This window comes from Phodopus roborovskii, unplaced genomic scaffold, assembly GCF_943737965.1.
Source record: "Phodopus roborovskii unplaced genomic scaffold, PHOROB, whole genome shotgun sequence".
NCBI lineage: Eukaryota > Metazoa > Chordata > Mammalia > Rodentia > Cricetidae > Phodopus > Phodopus roborovskii.
Genome location: NW_026126480.1, coordinates 25,469,925 through 25,494,950, shown reverse-complemented (window position 1 = coordinate 25,494,950; position 25,026 = coordinate 25,469,925). Strand labels below are relative to the sequence as shown.

General features: G+C 38.2%; 2 protein-coding genes across 3 annotated transcripts in view; both read left to right on the top strand.

Annotated features, from left to right (window-relative positions):
• The window catches only part of Pik3c2a (phosphatidylinositol-4-phosphate 3-kinase catalytic subunit type 2 alpha), a 91,031-nt gene extending 71,544 nt beyond the window's left edge, over nt 1-19,487 (top strand). Inside the window, exons 22-34 of one of the 2 annotated variants that reach the window (XM_051192763.1) lie at nt 1,838-1,967; nt 3,484-3,620; nt 7,103-7,272; nt 7,799-7,955; nt 8,603-8,712; nt 9,842-10,049; nt 11,569-11,693; nt 13,435-13,552; nt 13,640-13,712; nt 14,397-14,506; nt 14,591-14,716; nt 16,236-16,264; nt 16,568-16,739. In XM_051192763.1, coding sequence (XP_051048720.1) covers nt 1,838-1,967; nt 3,484-3,620; nt 7,103-7,272; nt 7,799-7,955; nt 8,603-8,712; nt 9,842-10,049; nt 11,569-11,693; nt 13,435-13,552; nt 13,640-13,712; nt 14,397-14,506; nt 14,591-14,716; nt 16,236-16,264; nt 16,568-16,601 — 1,527 coding nt within the window. In that variant the 3' untranslated portion in view covers nt 16,602-16,739. Of the gene's footprint in view, nt 1-1,837; nt 1,968-3,483; nt 3,621-7,102; nt 7,273-7,798; nt 7,956-8,602; nt 8,713-9,841; nt 10,050-11,568; nt 11,694-13,434; nt 13,553-13,639; nt 13,713-14,396; nt 14,507-14,590; nt 14,717-16,235; nt 16,265-16,567 lie in introns of both variants that reach the window. The other variant, XM_051192762.1, reaches the window with a different exon arrangement.
• Nucleotides 19,488-22,393: 2,906 nt separating this feature from the next.
• Nucleotides 22,394-24,647, top strand: Rps13 (ribosomal protein S13). The gene is made up of 6 exons (XM_051192760.1): nt 22,394-22,503; nt 22,647-22,695; nt 22,828-22,906; nt 23,502-23,671; nt 24,067-24,167; nt 24,573-24,647. The coding sequence occupies exons 1-6, from the start codon at nt 22,481-22,483 to the stop codon at nt 24,604-24,606; spliced, it is 456 nt and encodes a 151-aa protein (XP_051048717.1). The 5' UTR covers nt 22,394-22,480; the 3' UTR covers nt 24,607-24,647.
• The last annotated feature ends 379 nt before the right edge of the window (nt 24,648-25,026 follow it).

Here is a 25,026-nt window from a genome sequence, read left to right as displayed (position 1 = left end):
TCGATTATCTTGTTAACAGCTTCTCATGTGCTGGGATTATAGGAGTAAGCAGCCACCATACCTATTAGTTTTTAGAAATATAGAGATTACCTATGTGAAGCAGAAGGACTAGAGTATTAAGGGGAAAAAAATCTATTTACCTATTGAAATTTTGTTAGTTGTGATCATAATGTGTATATATTGAAGAAAGAATGGAGACTTCTGATTAATTCATTAAGTTGATTAATTGGAAGCTCATAAAGTGTAAGAGGAAATCTTACTTGGTCTAAATAATTAAAACCTGTAGTCAGATGTAGAAGAAAATGCTGAGAGATCAGAGAGAAGGAGGAACAAGCCACAGCCACCACACCCCTCCTTAGCATCTCAGCAGATAAGAGAGCAAGTTCCTGTTTCTGCCCCTTATATGCTCACTCTACCCAGCCATCTCACTTCTTGTCTAGACCAGTACAGACCTCCAGACCTCTATGGTTAGTGGCAAGCTCCAGTCTGTGATCCTCAGACAGGCAAGGTATCACCACATTAAAGATAGCTTAAATTGAACCTTCTTTGATAGGTACAAGTTTCTGTTAACTGATGATTATGCCTTTTCTTAAAACAATACCATCTATTTTAGTGATAGATATTTTACAACTTGTCTCAATATTTTTTAAAGCAAATCCCCCTTAATATTTTTCATAATATTCTGGGCTAGCCTCAAAACTTTATTTATCATTGTTTGTATTAAAACTGTTATTCAGCCCGGTGTGGTGCTACCCATGTTTAATCCCAGCACTCGAAGGCAAAGGCAGAAGGCTCTTTTGAGTTCAGGGCTGACCTAGCCAGTTCCAGGCCAGCAGCCTATGCTGCAGAGTGAGACCCAGTCTCAAAAGATAATAACAATAAAATAAAAATAAATTATGTGGTCCAGTTTTAAAAAGACAGTGAAAATTTGCTGACATTCCTGTTAGACATATTCATTTGAAGAGTGCTAATATTTAGATTTGTTCATCGTATGTGTGTGAATGTTTGTCTGAATGCTGATGTCCTCTGAGTTCAGGATAGGGCATTGGATCTAATGGAACTGGAGTTAAGGACAGTTGTGAGCCACTATGTTTGGGTGCTGGAAACTGAAGCTAGGTACTCTGCAAGAGAATCAAGCCATCTTAACTTCTGTGTCATCTCTCCAGCCCCAAAAGGACCAATATTTTTAAGTGATCTTTTATTTTGAAAGACTGTAGATTTATAGACAATTATAAGAAATTACCTAGAGATTCTTGTTGACCTCTTATATAACTGTAATATATTATAGTCAGAATATTAGCATTGGTAGTCATGAAACCAACTATCATAAGATTTCTATGATTTCCTTTTTTGTTTTGTTTTGTATTTGAGACAGGGTTTGTCTGTAGCCCTGACTGTCCTGGAACTTGCTTTGTAGACCAGGCCTCAAACTCAGAGATTACAGTGCCTTTGCTTCCTGAGTCCTGGCATCAAAGGTGTGCTGCCACCACTTGGCTTCCTTTTATATTTTAATTGAAGGTATTTTATATACTCTAAAATTCAACTTTTTAAACCTTCTGTTGAATAGAATGTACCTCAGGAGTAGAGTTCTTGCCTAGTGTACACAAGGCTAAGGACTCGTCCCCCAACACCTCAAAATTAATTAAAATAAAATACACTATTCATGAAATGGTACAGGAAACATTTTAAGTAAGCTCCTCTAGGATACCACAGAAGAGTACATTACAGCTCTGAAAATCCCTTCTCTTTGTGCATGCCCTTCCAAACACTTCTCAGATCTTATAGCATGTAACAAACTCTTGGGGAAAGGTGCAATATTTATTTCCTTAATTTCAAGGTTGGTGAAGATCTTCGGCAAGACATGTTAGCTTTACAGATGATAAAGATTATGGATAAGATCTGGCTTAAAGAGGGACTGGATCTGAGGATGGTGATATTCAAATGCCTTTCAACTGGCCGAGATCGAGGTAGGTTTGTTAGTTGCATCTTGATTTCTTACTTTTGTCACATCAACATACCTTACTCTTAAACTTACTTTGGGTTGTATACTTATAGCTGCTGGTACCAGCTTACTGGGGTCTCCATTATTTACATCTCGTATTTTTGTTGACTGAATTATTTATGATTAAATCCTTTTTAAAAACAACTGCATCCGATGGGTGGTGGTGGTGCACACCTTTGATCCCAGTACTTGGGAGGCAGAGGCAGGTGGATCTTCTGTGATTTCCAGGCCAACCTGAGCTAGAGTGAGTTCCAGGACAGCCAGGCCTACAGAGAGAAACTCTGTTCCCCAAAAGCAAAAAAGCAAAAAAAAAAAAAAAAAAAATTCAAAGCATTTATTTAATAGAACTACTAGGCAGGTGGTGGTGGCACACACCTTTAATCCCAGCACTAGGTAGGCAGATGAAGGTGGATCTCAGTGAATTCAAGGCCAGTCTAGTCCACAAAACGAATTCCAGAACAGCCAGAGCTTTTAGAGAAACCCTGTCTCAGAAAAACAAAAAGAACTACTAAGTAAACAGCTCAGTAGGTACACTTTGTAGTAACCAGAAGTACAAATTAATTTACCCAATAAGGTCTTCATTTACTTAAGCCAACGTTGGGTTCACCTCCTTAGAATAAATAGTGATAGTGAATTTTTCGTTTTTTCATGAGAGTAGTTTTTTATTTTGTTACTCTGGTGATAAATTTTTCAGTTTTACTTTGCTATTTGTGTGTGTTGGGTGGGGTAGGCACACATGTATGGAGATCAGAGGACAACTTTCAGGAGTCATTCTCTTCTGTGGATTCTAGGGATTGAAATCAAGTTGTCAGTGTAGCATAGATACTTTTACCCATTTAGCCACCTCAGTACTCAATTGACAAGTTTTTGAAATAATGATGATAACCATTCATTATGTGATATATTTTACATGTTCATCAAATGACATCATTATTGTTCTTTTGTTTCTGTTTTGGATTTTCCAAGATAGGATTTCTCTATGTAGCTCTGTCCTGGAAATCATTCTGTAGACCAGGCTGGCTTCAAACTCACAAAGAGCCATCCATCTGCCTATGCCTCCCAGTGCTGGGATTAAAGATATGCGCCACCACCACCCAACATTATTTTTATTTTTACTTTATGTTATGTATGTAGGTGTTTTGCTAGCATGTATCTTCATGTATTATTCGAGTGCCTGGTGCCTGTGGATGCCAGAAGCAGGCATCAGATTTCCTTGCACTGGGGTTACAGATGGTTGTGCCTAGGTAACATGTGAGTGGATTTTGATCCTGGTTTCTCTGGAAGAGAAGCCAGTATTCTTAACTGCTGAGCTATCTCTCCAGTCCTTGGGTACTTTTAAAAAATAAGATATAAGATTCACACATTTTCAAACATGACTTGCCAGATTTGGTGTCTTATTTCAAGGATTGAAAGCTATAAGTATTTTAGAGACATACTTTGAGGACATATTTTCACACAGCTTGATACTTTGTTTGTTAAAGGCATGGTGGAGCTAGTTCCTGCTTCAGATACCCTCAGGAAAATCCAAGTGGAATATGGTGTGACGGGATCCTTTAAAGACAAACCACTTGCCGAGTGGCTGAGGAAATATAACCCTTCCGAAGAAGAATATGAAAAGGTGATGAGCATGTTTACTCTGTCAAATACATTTTGAAAACTATTTTCTCTTACAGACTCCAGCTTTGTTTAGTTTCAATTAACGTTTTTAGTAGCTGGTGACGAATTATGTTTTGATATGGCATTTTTCAAATAAACTGCTTTTGTTGTTTGTCTTTCCTCACCTCTTCCCTGTCCTCTGCTCCTAGTACTGTTTGAAAAGTTCCCAGTTTTACGGTCTTTTTTGTTTTTCTAGGCAAGGTCTTTCTGTAGCTTTGGAGCCTGTCCTGGAACTCACTCTGTAGTCCAGGATGGCCTTGAACTCACAGAGATCCACCTCTCTCAGCCTCCCAAGTGCTGGGACTAAAGGTGTGTGCCACCACCACCTGGAAAGACCCCAGTTTTAATGTCATTTAGATGCCTAATTTAGGTGCCATTAATGTGTAATTTTTATCCTATCTGTTGACTTGTGAAGGGAAAGCAAGAGAACTTCATGTTTTGTTTGTCTTTTAGAGTGGTTTAGTTAGACCACTGCCATTTTTTAAATACTTTTTCACAGGGTTTCTCCACATAGCCCCTGGCTGTCTTGAAACTCATTATGTAGACCAGGTTGCCCTTAAATTTACAAATTTCTGCCTGCTTCTGCCTCCCTAGTTCTGAGATTAAAGCCTACCATGTCTGTTCTGTTTTTTAATTTTTTGTAGTCTTGGGAAGAAGTGTGGCAGAAGACAATAGTTCTTCATTTTAATATTGACTTATGATTTCTGATAAGATATTGTCCTAAGAGGGATCAGTGATTAAGAGCACTGTCTACTCTTCCAGAGGACCCAGGTTCAATTGCTAGCACCCACATGGTAGCTCACAACTTTGTATAACTCCAGTTCCAGGGAATCTGACACCCTCACATTAATGTACGTTAAATGAATTTAAAAAATATATATGTTAGCCTAAAATGGTTGTTGAATGTAAATGGAGTTTTCCTGTCCCAACCACCTGCTCCCACATAAGGGGCAGCTACTTCCTAAATAACTGACTCAGAGACTTGATATAAATTATAAATGCTCAGCTGATTGCTCAGGCTTTTTACTGAGTAGTAGCTCTTACATTTAAATTAACCCACATTCCTTATCTTTGTTCTTTGCTTTGCCTTGGGGTGGCTGCCTGGCTGGCATCTCCCCTGACTCCACCCTTCTTCCCATCATTCTTGTAGTTTGGTTGTCCTGCCTATAATTCCTGCCTGACCGCCAACCAGTCAGCATTTTATTAAACCAATTTGAGTGACAAATCTTGACAGTGTACAAAAGGAATATTCCACAGCAGTTAAACAATGAACACTAATCACCTTCTTTGCATTTAGCCCTATTGCCTATGTTGGATTCTGGCTTTGCTACCTCTGCAATTACATGAAGTCTTTCTATATCTTATTTTCACTTGTCTGTGAAATCTTAATACCTAAGTTACTGATTTGTGGTAGGGTTTTTAAATAAGTAGTTGTTTAAAGAGAGAGGTTGGTGTTAAGTATTATACAAACATTTTGCTGTTATCATTATTAGCAACTGGAGGATTGCAGAAAAAAAAAATTAACCACAAAAACCAATAGAACCGTACCACTTAGAAATCCAGTATTTTGTTAGTATTAGCCATTGTGGTGCAAACCTGCAGTCCCAGTCTTAAAAGATTGACACAGAAGGATTGTGAAATTGAATGGGATACAGACTCTGAAAAAAAAAAAAAAAAAAAAAAACACAGTATTTTGAGAATCAATGGGCATACTCTAAAATACATTCTGTGTATACTTCTGTGTTATGCTAGTAATCCCCAGGAATAGCAAGCCTCACTGAAGAAATGTATCTAACTTTCAGACTACAACCACATTAGTTGTATTATTGAATGTTTTAAGTTGACTTTTCTTGTCTTCTTCTACATGCTAGATAAACAATGGCCCCTAAACTGACTGACTTTTAAAATTATGTTTATGTATGATGTGTGTGTACCCTTGTTCACTTTTGGAGGACAGAAGATAGTGTTAAATCTCCTGTAGCTAGAGTTACAGGCAGTTGAGAGCCACCTGAAGCAGGTGCTTGGAATCAGGAAAACAAACAAACAAAAAAAAAATTGCTTATAACTTCTGAGCCATCTCTGCAACTTCAAGCTGACTTTCTTTACATATGTTCTCCATACTATTAGAGAGGACAGTTACTTTGGACTGTTAAAAAGTATGTTTTCCAGGCTGGAGAGATGACTCAGCGGTTAAGAGCACTGACTTCTTCCGGGTTTAGTTCTCAGCACCCACATGGCAGCTTACCACTGTCTGTAACTGTAGTTCCCAGGGATCTCTATGCATATAAAATAAAGGTTAAATAATTTTTTTTTTTTTTAAGTATATTTTCCATCCCTTGGGAGGCAGAGGCAAGCAGATCTAAGATCTAGGCCAGCCTGGTGTAGAAGTGAGTTCCAGGACAGCCAGGACTATGCAGAAAAACCTTGTCTCGAAAAATAAGAAAGCAAAACAGAAAATTATGTTTTCCATGCTGAGGATTAAAGCACAGTTTTGTGTATGTCAGGCAAGCACAAGATTAAATTTTGTCCCCATGATAACCTCATCTACAAAGAGGATGCTTAAAAGCTAATCATAAGCTATGCATACTTTTTTTTGTTTGTTTGTTTTGTTTTGTTTTGTTTTTGTCTCTGGAGTTCTGGCTGTCCTGGAAATCTCTCTGTAGTCCAGGATGGACTTGAACTCAGAGATCCAAGTGCCTCTGCCTTCCAAGAGCTGGGATTAAAGGTCTGTATACTCTTAAGTATAAACCATACCTAGTAAATCCATACCTAGTAAAAGATAGAATCTGGAAAGGTGCAGTAGTAGTTACCTTTTAAAAGCTTTTGAAATATGAAAAAGCTGACTTTTTTATTCCATGGCTCAATGGGTATGCTGATACTGTTAAGAGAGGTTTGCTGCCAGGCGTTGGTGGCACACAACTTTAGTCCCAGCACTCGGGAGGCAGAGGCAGGTGGATCTCTGTTGAGTTTAAGGCCAGCCTGGTCTACACAGGTTCCAAAACAATACAGAGAAACTGTCTTGAAAAAAAGGGGGGGGATGGGGGCCAATCTTTTACATATGTACACCTTTAATTTTTTTTTTTTTTTTTGACACAGGAACACGTTCTAAGTGGCCTGGAGCTTATAGCAATCCTCCTGGGTCTACTTCTTGAGTTTTGGGAGTATGGATGTGAGCTACCATACCCAGCTCTGCAAATACTGTTTTTAGAGTGGTAAATTGAGCCTGATGTGGTAGCTCATGACTTTAATCCTAGCACTTGGGACAGAGGCAGGTGGATCTCGAAGTTTGAAGAAAGCCTAGGCAACAGGAGAGAAATCCAGGATATCTAGGGCTACACAGAGAGACCTTGTGAGCCCCCCTCCAAAGGGAAAAAAGATGTAATGTAAATCCTGCCTCCTTTAAGACATTTTTCTCTCTAACATAATTTTATGTCTTTATTACAGGCTTCTGAGAACTTTATATATTCTTGTGCTGGATGCTGTGTAGCCACCTATGTTTTAGGCATTTGTGATCGGCACAATGACAATATAATGCTTCGAAGCACAGGACACATGTTCCACATTGATTTTGGGAAGTTTTTGGGCCATGCACAAATGTTCGGTAGCTTCAAAAGGTACTAATGTTATTACTGTCATTGATGGAACATGTCCCAGGGCTTGTCCTTCTGCTGTGCTTTGCCTTGTGGCTCTTTCTGAACATAACTGGGAATAGAAAAGACCCTAAGAAATGACCTTACCACATAATAGACAAAAACAAGTGTGCATTACTTTGTTGAAGTTAGTGGACATTTGTTTAATCTAGTTCATAGTATCTGCTAGAAATGGTTCCATTTGTATAATGGTAATGAGTATACATTTTCCTCTCCATATTTTTGAATCTCTCATTGGGCATATAGATTCATGAGTAATCACTCTTGTGAAAATTTCATATTTAAGTTCTGTCCCAATGCTGAAGTTGCTATGTAATAGTTTTCTTCAAAATGTAAACATTCAAGGATTAGGAAAAGGCAAAACTGTCTGGTGCTGTTTCCTACTTGAAAATATTGTAGCTCACATGGATTACTTAATATCTTTTAACAACAGTGGCAGTATTTATTTTGAGTATGTTCTGTAAATGTGCTCTGTGTGTACTTCCAACAGGGATCGAGCTCCTTTTGTGCTTACCTCTGACATGGCATACGTCATTAATGGGGGTGAAAGGCCCACCATTCGGTTCCAGTTGTTTGTAGACCTCTGCTGTCAAGCCTACAATTTGATAAGAAAGCAAACAAACCTCTTTCTTAACCTTCTCTCACTGGTAACTGTTCTTTACTGACATTGAATTGTATATTAGAGTCTCTAAGTTTTGATAATTTAAAAAGGATGCTTTATGCTTTTGAAATAAAATTGGCCATAGTCACAGTTGTCAAAATTTTAGTGCAATATTTTTAGATTACTGCTATAAGTACTCACTGCCTGGTTCCACTAATTAAAAACTACAAAAAGTCAGGAGAGTGGTGACTAGTAGTACTAGTGGAAAGTAGTACTAGCTGGAGCTTGAAAGGGGCATTGGCTGCTGGTGATTGTGCATTTTTGTCTCTAGATCTAGTATATGCAGGTGGCAAACATTCATTAAGCTATATACTCAGGATTTCTGCACTTCCTAGGATAAGTAGCACATCTAAGTTAAAAGAATAAATAATATATATATACTGTAATTATTGTGACTGGAATTGTTATAGTAAACGTAGGCCTGGGAGCGAGATCTGGATTTTATGTGTTTCATTCCATAAATGTATTTTACTTCCAGCAAGTTATATGATTCCATTAACTTTACTTTTCTTATTTGTAAGAGTCACTTAGTTACCCAAGACATTAATAGACTGAAGTATATGATAATTTTTGTTCCTTTAATTCTAAGTATTTGACCAAGAGAAATTTTAACTTTTTTTTTTCCTTCTGTAGATGATTCCTTCAGGGTTGCCAGAACTTACAAGTATTCAGGATTTGAAATATGTTAGAGATGCACTTCAACCCCAAACTACAGATGCTGAGGCTACCATTTTCTTCACTAGGTATGACAAGTTTGTGTCAAAATGCAAAGGGCTAGGGATGTAGCTCAGAGGTAGAGTGCTTATCCTCTCCTCTGTAAGATCCTGGGTGTTCATTCACTAGCACTGAAGGAAAAAAGGTTACTAAAAGTTGAACAATGCTTAGAAAAATTTTTATTCCTTTCACAGTGTGATCTCAGGGTTATTTATTATATAATTTCCATTGGATGGATCCTACTTATAGATCTATTTCTTTTGTTGTTGTTTTGGTTCCCCACCCCCTCCAGACAGTTTCTCTGTGGCTTTGGAAGCTGTCCTGGAACTAGCTCTTATAGACCAAACTGGTCTTGAACTCACAGAAATCCGCCGGCCTCTGCCTCCCGAGTGCTGGGATTAAAGGCATATGCCACCACAAAAGCGATAATGTGCTTTTTAATGTTTCTTTCTGAAATAATTTTTTTTCAATATTCTATGGCTATCACATAATAGCTTCTATGGCTATCACAACGCAGTAGCAGACTGATACTGTAGGGCTATAAACTATTACTTTATGATAGTATTTGAAGTGCATGCCGGTAAACAGCTAGCATTTGAATGTCATTGTTTTCAGATCTTCTTGGCAAACTTGTTCTAAAGACCCCGTGACAATGTTCACTGACTTCTGAAGTCATGTCTTCTTTTTAGTAATACAGTAATCATTTTATAGTTCTAATAGCTCTTTGGTCTTGAACCTCATATGTTCAAGAAATCCAAATATTATTTCTTCATTATACTTATTTTGTTGTTATTGGAGCGAGATGCATTTTAACAGTTTTTCTTTGGCCCAAAGAAAAAGAGAGTCCTTGGAAGAGTAAAAAAAAATCTACTTAATACTTTATCTTTTAAGAACATTTCTATTATTTCCTGTGCGTGCACTGCCTGCTTTTACGGAGGGCAGAAGATAATAACGTGTGGGAGTTGGTTCTCTCCTTTTACAATGTGGGTATTAGCCTTGGGTCATCATGCTTGGTGGCAAATACCCTAACCTGATGAACCTTCCCCAGAGCCTACCCCTATTTACCATTTTAAGAGAAATTTCATCTTTTATTATCTTGAATTTAGCATGTGTCTCCATGAAAACTTAACTATTAACAAGTGTCTGCTTATTTTCTAGGCTGATTGAATCAAGTTTGGGAAGCATTGCAACCAAGTTTAACTTCTTCATTCATAACCTTGCTCAGCTACGTTTTTCTGGTCTTCCTTCTAATGATGATCCCATCCTTTCATTTTCACCAAAAACATACTCTTTTAGACAAGATGGTCGGATCAAGGAAGCCTCTGTTTTCACATATCATAAGAAATACAACCCAGATAAACACTATGTAAGTTTGTTCAATATGTGTAAAGTTTTTGTTATCCTTCATACATTTTTCACTGACTGCTGAAGTTCTAAGCATTATTTCTGTTTGTGCTTGTTGCTTCCGTGGATGGTCCAAAAATAAGTAAATATACTTAAAGAATTATTTTAATTTGATTTTTTTTTTTTTTTTTTTTGTATTGTTAAATTTGCTTAAAAATCATGAGGGTCAAATACATTCCTTTTTTTTAGTGTTAGAGTATTTTTTTATTCTTTCATCTTTTCTTAGTTTCAAAGGTAAATCTTGAATGCTAAAACAGATTTAACTAATACAATTAAAAAGTCTTAAAGTCCGTCCCATTTGGGCACTTTAATCCCAGAATTGAGGAGACAAGAAGCAAGGACAGGACGGACATCTTTGTGATTGAGGCCAGCTTAACCTATACACCTAGTTCCAGGACAGGCAGTGCTGCTTAGAGAGATCTTGTCTCATAAACCAAACAGCCAGCCAACCAACCACAAAAGTGTTAAGCTCCCATTCTACTTTCAGTACAGTATTTTCCTATTTGTTTGTTTCACTGGTCATCAAACCCAGGGCTTTAATGACTACATATCATTCCTTTTTGTTTGTTTTTCTGTGACTGGGTCTTACTATGTAGCCCTGGTTGTCTGGAACGCTGTGTAGACCAGGCTAGCCTCAAACTCAGAAAGCCCCAGTTGTCTGACTGGCAAGTGCTGCGATTAAAGGCTTTTGCCACCATACTCTGCCAAACCTTATTTTTAAACAAATAAGGATTTATTTGTATTTTTTTTCCACACTCTTCATGGCTATTATTATTCACTCTTGTACTATTTAGTTTTTTTTTTGTTTTTTTTTTTTTTTTGTTTGTTTTGTTTTGTTTTCCTTCTGTTTTTTGCCATGCTGACACTTAATCCAAGGATCTTAGGCATGCTAGCTGTATGCTGTACCACTGGGCTATACCTTTATCCTCCATGCTAATATTTTTTTTTAGATAATGTTTTTCTTTTAATCTATTATGAATAGATTTTTTTTAGAAAACCATTTCACTTTTATTTTAATCATTTTGAGGTTATATTGCCATTGGTTTATAAATGCACTGGAAAGTTTACTAAGTTTATACACACATGCATACACACATATGCCTCTAGTTTTCTATGGATGTATCTGATTTTTCTTACAATAGTTGAAATATCCAGTAAAACGTGTTCCTTTAACTCCTACCCCATTAACTTTTTTTTGCCTTTTTTTCTATTTACTTTCTTAAGGCTTAAATAAACTTTTTTCCTTTTTGTTGGAAATGTACTAAGTGTGTATGTTTGAGAAGTGCATTATATTTAAACATGAAAATAAAAGTGTTCATTTTCAAGTTTTTGTTTTGTTGGTTTTTTGAGACAGGGTTTCTCTGTGTAGCTTTGGAGACTGTCCTTGAACTCTCTCTCTGTAGAATGCAGTTGTACATGCTATGTAAATACAATGAACTCTATTTTATAATGTAATGTGCCTATCATTGATTTCTTTTCAGATTTATGTAGTCCGAATTCTGAGAGAAGGACACCTTGAACCATCATTTGTTTTCCGGACATTTGATGAGTTTCAGGAACTTCACAATAAGCTCAGCATTATTTTTCCACTTTGGAAGTTACCTGGGTATGTTCTTATCCTCACAAAAAAAATCATCCTTATTTTTCTATGTAGAAATTATTTATTTTTATATGTGGGTGAAAAACTTTGGTTAACATTCAATTAGAGTTAAGATCCTAAGTACCTCATATAGTACTGAAAGTAAGTAAGGAGTTTGAATTTTGTGTTGAATGAACATGTGACTAAAATCTTAAAGCTAGACCTGGTGGCACATGTACCCAGGAGGCAGAGGCAAGAGACACTGCAAGTTTCAGGAAAGCCTGGTTTCAGAGTGCTAGAGTGTAAATATGTAACTTAAGTGTCTATTGCCTTAAAAACCAAAAGAACAAACAAGGTGTGAGCTTTCAAGACTCCAATTTTGTCACCTTGTTTGTGCAGACACAACACAGTTTCAACTAAGATAATGGAATCTTGGTTTTAAAAAGTCACATGCTACGGCTGCAGAAATTATCCATTGAGCCATACTGATCTTCTGAGTCCAAATGTTACCGCTCAGCTGGTAAAGGCTCTTTCTTCCAAAACTGGCAACTCTGACCTTATCATGAACCATAGCATAATACTGACCCCTTGCCAATACCACTGAAATTCTTAGATGTAGTCATCTTTTTTCTTCCTTCCTTCCTTCCTTCCTTTCTCTCTTTTTTGACTTTTTGAGACAGGGTTTCTCTGTACAGCCCTGGCTATCCTGGAACTCACTCTGTAGACCAGGCTGACCTCTCTCTGTCTCTGCCTTCTTCCAAGTGCTAATAGTAAGGGCATGCACCACCACTGCCTGTCAGATGTAATAATCTTAATGCTTAGCTTTTTTTTTTTAAGATAGTTTTTTGTTTTAAATTATGTATGTGTGTTGTGTGTATTTGCTATGTTGGTGCCTGCAGAGGCGTCAACCCCCATACAGCGGGAGTTACAATGGCCATTGTGAGCTGACCAATGTGGATGTTGGGAACTGAATTCAGATTCTGTGTTCTTAACTGCTGAGCCATCTCTTGCCCCTAGTGCTTAGTTTTTTATCTTACTTGTTTTCTAAATTATTAGATTTACTGTAGCTTAAAGATCAGTAGCTTTCTTTTGCCATATTCTTCTCATACAAGATTTCAAAAACATTAAGGCAAAATAGGTTATCAAGGTATGTTACTGCTGGGTGTGGATCTCTTTGAGTTCAAAGGCAGCCAGGGATATATGGTGAGACCTTGTCTCAAAAATATATAAAGTTTGTTACTATGTGTACCCTCATTTTTTAGTATATTTTGTGATTATTGAGTAATGATTCTTTTAGAGATAGGATCAGGTAAATATTTATGAATGATTAAAGTTGAAACCAAGTAACAGAAAATAGAAACAAATACAGGAAACTAGTAAAACATGCATCTCTCTCTCTTTCTCTCTCTGGGAGGGGATTGTTGAGATAGGGTCTCACATAGTCAAGTGCCTAGAATTTGCTATATAGCTGAGATTGGCCTTTAACTTCTGATTTGCCTGTTTCTACCTCCCAAGTGGTAGTAGGATTCCAGGCATGTGCCCAACTAACACATGCATCTTGAAAATTAGTGATTAGAAAATGACTAATTGAAAGTAGTTTATCCCCAGTGTTTTGTATCACACAGGCAACAATATAATAGATTAACACCCCACTTTTGTATCTTAAGTATATAACAAAGTACATTTCTAAGTAAATATTGTGCATGATGATCTACAAAATCTGACAAAATAATTTAAATCCCCCCCCCCTTTTTTTTTTCTTTTGTAGCTTTCCTAATAGGATGGTTCTAGGAAGAACACACATAAAAGATGTAGCAGCCAAAAGGAAAATTGAATTAAACAGTTATTTACAGAGTTTGATGAATGCATCGACAGATGTAGCAGAGGTGACCTTCCAATATAAGTAAATAACATATTCTAATCTTTGTGCCATTAATATTTAACTAATGAACCTTTTTTCTCTTCAATTACAGTGTGATCTTATTTGTACTTTTTTCCATCCCCTACTTCGTGATGAGAAAGCTGAAGGAATAGCCAGGTCTGCAGGTGAGATTATACTTTTTCCTTCTGGTGGATAATTCATTACTTCTGTGATGGGTGGAGGTGGATATATGTAGGGGCACATGCATGTGTGTGGGGCACATGTGTCTATTTTGGATTTTTCTTTTAAGATTTATTTTATGTACATGAATATTTTGCATATGTATCTGCAGAGATCAGAAGAGGGAGTAGGATCGCCTGGAACTAGAGTTGTGAATGGTTGTAAGCCACTCTGTGGTTAATGGGATTATAACTCAGGTTATTTGTAAGAGCAATAAATTAGCTGGGCATTGATGGCACATGCCTTTCATCCCAGCACTGGGGAAGCAGAGGCAGGCGGATCTCTGTGAGTTTGAGGCCAGCCTGGTCTACAGAGTGAGTTCCAGGACAGGCTCCAAAGCAATACAAAGAAACCCTGTCTGGAAAGAACAAAACAACAAAAAGCAATAAATTCTCTGTTTCTGACTACCCACCCCAACAGGTTAGTCTTTCTAAGCCAGTCTATTTCTAGAAAAACTTAGCATTCTTAATAATTAGTTTGTGATTTTCCAAAAAAGAGTACAAATTAGTGGCATATGAGGTTTACTTTTCCTATCCATTTGCCCACACTCCCCTCCCCCTCGTACAGCAGGTCTTTTGTGAACCATTGCAGGCACATTGAGATAAAAAGGAAAGTATTTCTGTTTTCAGGTGCAGGTCCCTTCAGCCCTACCCTGGGCCAAATTGGAGGAGCAGTGAAGTTATCTGTGTCTTACCGAAATGGCACCCTATTCATCATGGTGATGCACATCAAAGATCTCGTGAGTGGCTACAAATGATGCCTACAGAGCAAATGTGTACCTTGGTAGGAAGCATTACTGTTAAGAGAATATTTTTCTTTATAGGTTACTGAAGATGGGACTGACCCAAATCCATACGTCAAAACATACCTGCTTCCAGATACACACAAAATGTCAAAACGTAAAACCAAAATATCACGTAAAACTAGGAACCCAACATTCAATGAAATGGTAAGCTAAACTTTATTTCTCAAAATTTCCTAGAGTTTGGTTTTGAGATTTCAATATTTTCTGTAAGATTTATTTATGTGTATTTGTTGTTTTGTATGTGCACTGGGTGTATACCTTTGTACCCACAATGGCCAGAAGAGTGTGCTGATTTCTCTGAACTGGAATTACAGGAAGTTGTGAGTTGCCATGTAGGTGCTGGAATTGAACTCAAGTCCACTGCAAGAGCATCCAGTGCTTTTAACTGCGAAGCCATCTTTCTAGCCTTTCCCTTAATGTTTTATTCTCTTAGAAATCCTCTTACCAAAACAGAGTGTCAGCTGAACTGTGGCTGAGATACTTAAGGCCAACTAGCAGATCGACAGCCCATCAGTAATCAGTTAAAACCAGCTAAAGTTCCTTCACCTTGCTTCCTTGCTTACTGTTTTTTTGGGTATACACATTATTTAATTCACACAAAAAATGGCTGGACAGAGATTGGAAGACAACTTGAATTATTTCTTTAGTTTTTGAGACAGGGTCTCCCTGTGTAGCTCTGTCTTGGAATTCACTATGTAGACCATGGTGGCCTTGAACTCACAGAGATCCATCTACCTCTGCCTCCTGAGTGCTGGGATTAAAGGCGTGTGCCACTACATCCAGCTTGAACAACTTGAATTTTTATAAAGATTATAAATTTATCAAAACCTGTAGAAAAGCCAGGCATAGGGCTAGAAAAAATGGCTTAGCATATAGGAGCACCTGTTCTTTCAGAGGCCTGGAATTCAGTCCCTAGTACCTATGTGGGGGAGGGGGGCCTCAACTGCTTGTAACTCCAGTTTCAGAGAGTCTTAACACCATCTTCTGGCTTCCTCAGGCACCCACACATATATGACATATACATGAATTTTTTTAAATAATAAATAAAATTTAAAGAGAAAAAAGCCAGGTGGGCTGGTACATTTCTGTACCTGTAGCTCTTTAAGAGTCAAAGCAGGAAGATCACGATGTGGATTCAAGGTCAGCCTGGTCTGTCTGGATACAGAGATGCTGTCTCAAGTACATACTCACAAGAGAGCCCTCTAGAGGGTCATTCACTCTTTAAAAACACATGCAGTGCTAACCAAGCAAGTTAGTCTTTTTAAACAGCAGTGGGGTTCTTAGTGGATTTTCCACTAGTTGATGCTATACTGTCAAGACAAAGAAATACAAGCAAGTGTTCCTGTGGTTGTTTTAATCAAACAGTGAGAAAGTCTAAACTAAAGAAGTATTTCTCAGAACTTGCTGTGAAGCTTTGTGGAAAAATAAAAATTTTAAGTGTTGTAATGAGGATTGAAAATAGCAGAAGCTTTGAGCACTGCAGATCTGCTGCAGACTGCACTTTCAATGTGGGTTTGTATCTCCTTGTGAATAAAAAGTTACCACTTCCTGATATATGGCATTTAGCAGAATAGAAGAAAAATGAAATTTTAATCTGCTTTTTCAAAATAATTTAAAAATGATATTTTCCAACTTGCTTTCCTTTCATCCTCTTTTTCTCCAGCTATTAGATCATCTTAAGGTAATCACCAGGTAATCTCTTTTCCCTTCCCATCACTTCCCATCTCACAGTAACCATGAATGAAGATTAGGGGTCTTTTATTTGTTTTGTTTTGATTTTTGACAATGATTGGTCCTGCTTTATACAATCTCTTTGTTAAACACTGACAGGAATGGTAGTTTAAAATTCCAGAAGTTAAAAACATGATTGTGATACATTGAGACAAGCCCTGCTTCTATATAGTCAGTGCCATTCATTGTATCACTCTGACTGATGCCTTCATATTTCACTGAAAATATTCCAAGAAACCAAACTTTTCACTTTTCTCCCTCTAGCTTGTGTATAGTGGATACAGCAAGGAAACCTTGAGGCAGAGAGAACTTCAACTGAGTGTACTCAGTGCAGAATCTCTGCGGGAGAATTTCTTCTTGGGTGGAATAACCCTGCCTCTGAAAGATTTCAACTTGAGCAAGGAAACAGTTAAGTGGTATCAGCTGACTGCAGCAACGTACCTATAAACCACGGATTTCTGAACTTTGGAAGAAGGAGTTATAAATATGTGTATGTGTACGCACATACTTGGGAACTTTGTATATTTTTTATACTCGGGCAAAATTATAAACTTACATATACTTGCAGTGTTTCAACATACCTGTTGGACCAACTATCACATAACTAATTTTTACAGATTTCAGGAAGCCATTGCTGTTTCAAAGTCATTCTATTGAATGCTACCAAACCCAGACTTAATATATAGTATACAGTAAGACCTGGAAAAGACTTTGAGATGATACTGTGTCATTTCGGTCACCTTGTCTGCATTCTTCCTATACAGACACAGCAAATTGGTTTTCCTGTTATGCACCTCACAGCCTTTACCACTGTGTATGCTCATGGACACCAAAGGAAAGATGCAGCAGCTGCTACTCAACAGGCTGAAAAGCAAAGCACAAATAGTAGACAGAATGCTAAGAACTACTAAGTAGTTTATAGAAGTAGATTTAAAAAAATGCTATTTTTATTCATTGTTAAAGCCTTTTCAGAGTAAGTGCCAATCACTGGAGTTGTAAATAATGGTGCCTTACTTCACTTATATGCTTTATTGGCACTTCCTCTCTGATTAAAGAGTAACCAGTTTTCATTCATTTTCACCTTAATGAGGACAAAACACCAGATACACTTACTAATGGTTTTCCCACAAAAATACTATTTTCTCTACTTCTTTTTGTGACTTATTTTAACTATTAAGCTATTTGATTTAATGTTTGTTGCTCAGTATTTGAATGAGATTCATTGATATAGGTGTATTCTAAATTCTATCATTCCACTATAACCCTACATTTACATGCAGGGGTGTGAACTGAACTTGCTGTTTCACTTTCATGTATTTATACTGTACTCTCTCATTAAACAAATGGAAATTGTTCAGCCTTGTGCCCATTTTTGTTTGGTGTGAAACCCAGAATAAGGACTGTAAACTGCAGACTGAATTCTAATATAGATATGTATGGAAGGTGTTGTGTAAACTGTCTTGTATTTGTAAACATTGTACATTCACATGAAAGAATTATTTTCTGTAATACAGGGAAATTCAGAAATATGCTAGAGAAATTTGAAGTTATTGTGGAATAACAATTAAAATAAGATTCATTTTTATTAGTTTCTCACTTCAGATATAACAGTGTCTTGTTTTGGTAAACATGTAAATATAATAAATGTCATGGTTAGAATAGAAGTTCAAATATTTTTAGAATGGTAACAGAGATGTAGCAAATCTGGTAATCATGAAAAACTGACAAACTACTTAATGAAGGGTACCAAGAGAGGACAATCTGACTCAGTTTGCTAGAATAAAATTTTTATGAAGTATACATAGTGATTAGCAGAAATGATGATGCTTACAGAGCTAAATGAAGAATCAAGGGTGTTATCATTGGAACAGATTTTTAAAGAAATCAAAACTTGAAAATTTTGGTGCCTAACACTATGGTCCATTTGTAGGGAACCTATTAAGTATAGTATATGAATTTTTTATATTAAAGTATGTTGTCTACTTGATAAATTAATTAAAATGAAGATCAAAGTACCATTTTTTTGCTTTTTCCACAATTAACATTTCCTTAAGTTGTTTTGCAGATGTAAGTAGCACTAGAATTTTCTTTTTCTTTTGAGGGAGACTTAATTCCATTCCATAAGTCACCTATTTACTTTTTTTAAAAGATGCTATTTGTAAAAGGTTGTCATTGATTGTACTCAGTGTGGACGTTCTTGTGATCTGTTACAGCATCCTTAGCACAAATAATAGAACTAGAGAAAGTAATGTCACTTCTCAGTGACAAGAAACCTGATTCATATCTAAAAGTATATATTGTGATTAATACTGTATAGTTAAGAATTCAGAGCAAAAGGTAATATTTTCTCTTAATTTAACTCAATCTGTGCCTCCTTTGGTCATTAGAGCACATATATTTTAATATAAGTTATTTCTTTGTAAAATGCTAATCTTCAGCCCATACCAAAAAATAGGAATAGGGAGAAGAGAGTAGCCTCTTTGCACTATCACTGCAGTCAATTATAAATCAGCTTGTTTTCTAAAAACCTCTTAACACTTACCTTAAAATAAGTCTGGAAAATAAAACTCTAAACTGGCCAAGACACTAATTTTTTTGTATAATCACATTTATAACTTACCTTTGTCAGGTAAAAATAATTCTGCTGCATACAAGTCCTGTGCCAGAGTTCTTTGTTCTTGACAGTGCTGTAGAATTTGAAGATGATGGTTCATCCCAAGAACCTGGTTTCTCTGAGGGACCCACTGAAAACTGCTGGCACCAATGCCTTTTATTACTATGTATACGTGAGTCAAGTTGTTAAAAAACATGTATATCTTTTTTACTTTTTTTTTTTTTCAAATTAAAGTTGTATAAAAGTTCAAAAAACTTGCCTTAAATTGTTAAATTCTTTCTAGGATTCATGATTCGTGGCATTTAAAAAAAAATCACTTTGATAACTCAGATTTAAAAAACACTGAAGCCCTACTATTATAATACACATTTACTTACACACTATTTACTAGCAGTGCAAATATGGATGTGCTTACTGGTGTCATCTGTTAAGAACCAAATGCTTTAATTATATCAGCATAGTGAGTGAGATGTATAATATTTTTATTAATACTTGGAATATATTTAGTGGAATGAATGTGACTTAATAACTATACCACAATTATATTAAAATATTTCTGGAATAAAGGAACTCAGTTGTCATTTCTTTCCTTGTTTTAATATTTTGGTTTCAAAGTTTTGTAACTCTTCTTTGCATCTCACCCAGAAGTTTATAAAGTTTAGTAACCCTGAATTTCAGATCTGGTCTATCAGACTTCCCTAAAATGTCTAAGAAGAAAATTTGAATTGAAAGCTGAGTGTGATTCTTTGAAGCATATTGTTTTGCTACAACCCATCGCTATTCCTGAGATGTGAAATGTTCTGTTGATATGATTCCTGGTCTCTGATAGTTCACTTAAATAGTAATAGTAGAGCAACAGCCATATTCTAAGCATAGCTCACAGAACAGTGCAAATTTTTAACACCATACCTTTATTCCTGACAATGAGCATAACTTTTCTCTAACTTTACAATGTGACAAAAAAAAAAAAAAAAAAAAAAAAAAAGTTAGCATTCTAAAAGGACAGTTAAATCCAAATCTCAATGATGCTCATGAAAGAAGGCTTGGATAGACTTATTCTTTGAAATAACTGAGTATCTGCCTAACTTCCTATCAGGCTGTTTGGGGGTGCTGAAGTTCAAATAATATTGTAGATAGGGGGCTAGAGAGATGGATTGTTGTTGTAAAGGACTAGAGTTTGGTTCCCAGTACAAAGGCACAACTTAATGACTCTAACTCTTGGGCACTGTACTCAACGTGTACAGCCATATATGCATGTAATAGTTTTTTAAAAATCTTAGAAGCTGGAGAGATGGTTGAGGGGTTAAGAGAGCTTATTGCTCTTGCAGGGGACTTGGGTTCAGTTTTAAGCGCCCACATGGCAACTAAGAATTCTGTAACTCCAGTTCCAAAGGATCTAATACCCTCTTCTGACCTTTATGGGCACTGCAGGTACTGTGGTGCAAAGACATACATACATACATACATACACACACACACACACACACACATACACATACTCATGAGCATATTTTAAAAATCTTAATTTTTTTTTTTAGGTAGACAACATGTTGGTATGTGTAGGATCAAAAATGTGCCTGAAACGTTTGAAAATAATGGCAGAGTGGGAGGACATGAGGCCAGGGGTATAGTTTTATTTCAAGTGGATTGAAGAAAGTACACAAAGGGCCCCTAGGATGGCTCAGTAAGTAAATAAGGCTTGCTGTACACTGACAATCTTAGCCAGATAAAGGTAAAAAGATTGAACAGACTCCATAATGTTTTCCTCTTACATACTATATGTTCACATTTTTAAACACTTTGTATTTTATGTATGACTGTTGTACATGTATGCCTGCATGCCAGAAGAGTACATCTGACACTGGTTGTGAGCCACCATGTGGTTGTGGGAATTGTAATTAGAGGGATTTACACAGGAGCAATGCATTTACCTGACCACTAGGTTGACAATGGATTGTATATAGAATAGAGTACCACTTAAGCCTCCTGAAAGATGATGGATAGGACTGGGATACCCTTGGAAACAAGTAAATGTACTATACATTTTTGTAGTAAGATGTGTTTGAGGTGACTCATGGAAATGGGAAAGAATAAAGAACCCTGCATTTATATTTTGGGCAACTGTGTTAAACTGAAGGGTTCTGGCTTAGGGATGGCAAACTGTAGCCAAGTTTGATATATAGGTCACATATCTGGGCTAAAAGTATGAATCTGGTTAATTATTCAAACATATCTTTGCAGCCGGATGCCTTTAATCCCCGCACTCTCGAGGCAGAGACAGGTGGATCTCTAAATTTGAGGCCAGCCTGGTTACAAATCGAGTTCTAGGCCAGCTAAGGCTGCACAGAGAAACCCTGTCTTCAAAACAAAAATCAAATATATCTTTGCTAGGAAAACTACAAATCTGGTTCAAGTTCACAATGTTTTGGAAAACATTATTCAACTAGTGATGGATTAAAAGTGTGCCTTGACAAGGCATGGTGGCTCAGCACTGTCTCCACTTGAGGCAGAAGGCAGGACATCTGCGGGTTTGAGGCCAGCCTCGTTTACAAAGCGAGTTTCTAGACAATAAGTACATACAAAGACACTGACTTAAAAAAAAAAAAAAAAAAAAAAAAAAGGGCAAAGTTTCAATACTGTGTTGTTTTAAACCTTTCACCTGTCATTTGTCAACAGGGTCTTTTAGATGTTTCCTCCTTCCCGGGTTCTTGCGTTTGATGTTTTCTGTTGGATTTTTTGTTTCTTTTTTGAGACAGGGTTTCTCTGATAGCTTTGGAGCCTGTCCTGGAACTTAAAGGGGGGGCCTCGAACTTAAGAGATCCTCCTGTCTTTGCCTCCCTAGTGCTGGGACTAAAGACGTGCGCCACCACCGCCAGGCTCTTCTGTTGCATTTTTAACAAGTTTTCAATATACCCATTCTTGGAACGTATCATGGTGAACCGACACTAGGTCATCCTTAAAAGTTCAACGCCCTAGGTACTACCCTTCCCCCTCATCTTCTCGAAGCTTCTTTCTTAGTCTCTAAATCGTCGCAGTCGGGTTGGGGACTCTGCGTTTCTGCATACCACAAAGGCACTGGCAGCGAAGGCCGGGCTCGAAAGCCTGGGGTTAACACACTGGAGAGGAGGGGAGGCGCCGGCTGCGCTGAGGCACTATGGTCTCTTCGACCCAGCGCTCAACCCGCACCGCTCGAGTCCGGGCTGGTGACGGAGCCCTGACGAATCTCTGACCCCATAGCTTATCCGAGTCCTCCAGCCCAGGGCTCCAACCCGTCCGAGGTCCCACAAACACCTTTCTACTGCTAGTGGTTAGTGGCTGACTTCCGGACCTGTCTACAAACCAGGCCAGAGGGACGGCGGGAGGCAGGCGGACTCAACGAATGAATGAGGTGTGACGTCAAGCCGCAATGCCTTCTGGGACGCGTAGTCACGCGGGCGCCAGCGGCCGTGCCTTATGGCCCCGCCCCGCGGAAGCATGGCGCGTGACGTCACTTCCTGCGTGTGACTTGGCTTCCTGCGTTGTTTCCTCCCTCGTTTTCTCTTTGCTGCCAGACCTCCGCCATCATGGGTCGCATGCACGCTCCCGGGTGAGTCCGCGGCACCAACCCGAGTTGTAGGGCTGGAGCTGGGGCGCGGGGCAAGGAGAGGACGGTGTGGGCTGCAGGTGGGGAGATGGCAGGGCTGCTTGAGCCGCGGGCAGCCACTTCACTCACTAAGCTTGTGTTCTCAGGAAGGGCCTGTCCCAGTCGGCGCTGCCTTACCGCCGCAGCGTCCCCACGGTGAGTAGCGGCTGAGGGTCGGAGGGCAGCGTGGGGCGGAGTAGGGACCAGCGTGCGTGAGGATGGGGCCCGAGGTGGAAGGTTGCTGTCGTGCTTCCTTATGCCGAGGCCCGATTTCTGTTCCATGTCCAGTGGCTGAAGCTGACGTCTGACGACGTGAAGGAACAGATTTACAAACTGGCCAAGAAAGGCCTGACCCCTTCTCAAATAGGTGAGTGTTGGCAGTCTCAACTTCTGCTCTCATGTGATCTGGAAAGACAATGTGTCTAGACCCTGTGTTGAAAACGCGTTTTCCCTGCTTCCACAGCTAAACGAGGAGCATCTGGGAGTCCCATCTACCTAGCTGTGAATTGACTCTAAAAGTGCTGTGACTGTACAGATGGCAAATAACTTATTTCTTAATATGGTTTTGGGGCCTAGGCAAACATCCTCGTTAATACTTAGAATTAACTACAGATATGAAAAAAGAATTGAAGTGGACTCGGCCAATCAGTAGTAATTTAAGGTTTAAAAGGAATAACATACACAGTTAAGCTGGTTTTAGTTAAGACCAAATTCAAAGGTAGAAATCTCATTGATTCCTTTGGTCAGCTGTGTTCTAACAGACTCACTGTGATGATGATGATCCAACATTCACAGTTTCCACCAGAAGGGCCTCCTCTGTGTTGGGTAGACTTTCCTTGGATGTCTGAGTGAGCTTGCAAGCACTTAGGTTGACTATTTGCAGGAAGTTTGAAGAGTCTTGCTAAATATTGGGACTTTATCACATGCTCAAGTTTGTGTTGTAAGTTACATGGTTTTTTCAGGTGTGATCCTGAGGGACTCACATGGGGTGGCACAGGTCCGATTTGTGACTGGTAATAAAATCTTGAGGATCCTGAAGTCCAAAGGCCTTGCCCCTGACCTCCCTGAGGATCTCTACCATTTGATTAAGAAAGCTGTTGCTGTCCGAAAGCATCTTGAGAGGAACAGGAAGGTGAGGAAACAAACTTGGTGTTATGTAGCAATGCTTGTACTGGTCTTGAGGACTTAATTCTTTAGGTACTAAATAGTCAACATTGTGATTTCCTTAAAAATGGGTAGTTTGGTCTTTAGCTCCCCTAGACATGATATCCAGTTGCTTCCAATATTGGGTTCTCTTTTGTAATTTTGTGGCCATTCCTAAAGGCCTTATTCTAGAACCTCGTATTGCCTGTATGGGTTTGGTAATGCATGCCTGTTGTCTCTGCAAGGCCAGTGGATCTAAGTTGAGACCAGACTAGTCTAGCAAGTTATAAGATCACCAGGACTGTATACCCTGTATAAGCCTTAAGGATCTAACCATGAAAGGTATTGAGTTACTTTTTTGGTGGCTTTCTTAATTCTCTTTAGGATAAGGATGCTAAATTCCGCCTGATTCTGATAGAGAGCAGAATTCACCGGCTGGCTCGCTACTATAAGACTAAGCGTGTCCTCCCACCCAATTGGAAATAGTAAGTATATGCGCTTTTCTTTGTGGCAGTCAGCCAGGTGATAAATAACATGGTAGTGGACATAATAAAGGACTTCATGGTAGATACTTTCTGGGTCCTATCGTTAAGTGCCATTTCAGCTTACTGTCATAGTAGTGGGAAAGCATGCATGAGTGATATAATCAAATGGCAGTGTTTCTAACAGATAGGTATTTCTTCATGTTGACCAGTTCTTCCTTAGATGTCTGATGGAACATTGCCATTCATCCTCCTGTTTAAATCTGAACTTTTGGGTGCTCACTCAGTTTGGTGCATTGTATGCAGTTAGGTATTTTAGCTGTTTGGGAATAACTCAAGTAGCAAAGGTAGTTGTAAGTAAATCCCAAAAACCAGTACTAATCTCAGTTTTCATTTTCTTTTTTCCAGTGAGTCATCCACAGCCTCTGCTCTAGTGGCATAAATTCTCTTGTGTACACAAGCAATAAAATCACTTTGAATAAATTCTTGTTTTGTGTTTCTTTTCTCTGTCGGTGATGCAAATGTGTTGATCTTTTTTTGATAGGGAAGTGCTTTGGCAAAGTTAAACTACTACTCCAGCTGGTTTTAAAGACTGGTGGATTGTTAGTATGTACGGGTGGTTTGATGTGCATGTATGGTGGCATCACAGTCGTGCAGTGCTTCCAGAGACCAGAAGTGGTTGGGTCCCGTGGGATTGGAGTTAGAGAAGGTTATGAGCTGCTTTATTGGTTCTGGGAACTGAAGCAGCCAGTGCTCTTAACTACCTACCTGTCTTTTAGTATATAAATATATGTAACTGGACAGATGCAGGTGGATCTCAGTTCCCAGGCAGCCTGGTGTACAGAGTGAGTTCCAGGATAGC

Bases quoted from the DNA above. Each gene is read 5' to 3' on its own strand.
- Rps13 (XM_051192760.1), top strand. From the start codon at position 22,481: ATGGGTCGCATGCACGCTCCCGG. The intron at 22,696-22,827 runs GTGAGTAGCGGC...TTCCATGTCCAG, and splicing joins ACCGCCGCAGCGTCCCCACG to TGGCTGAAGCTGACGTCTGA. The intron at 23,672-24,066 runs GTGAGGAAACAA...AATTCTCTTTAG, and splicing joins ATCTTGAGAGGAACAGGAAG to GATAAGGATGCTAAATTCCG.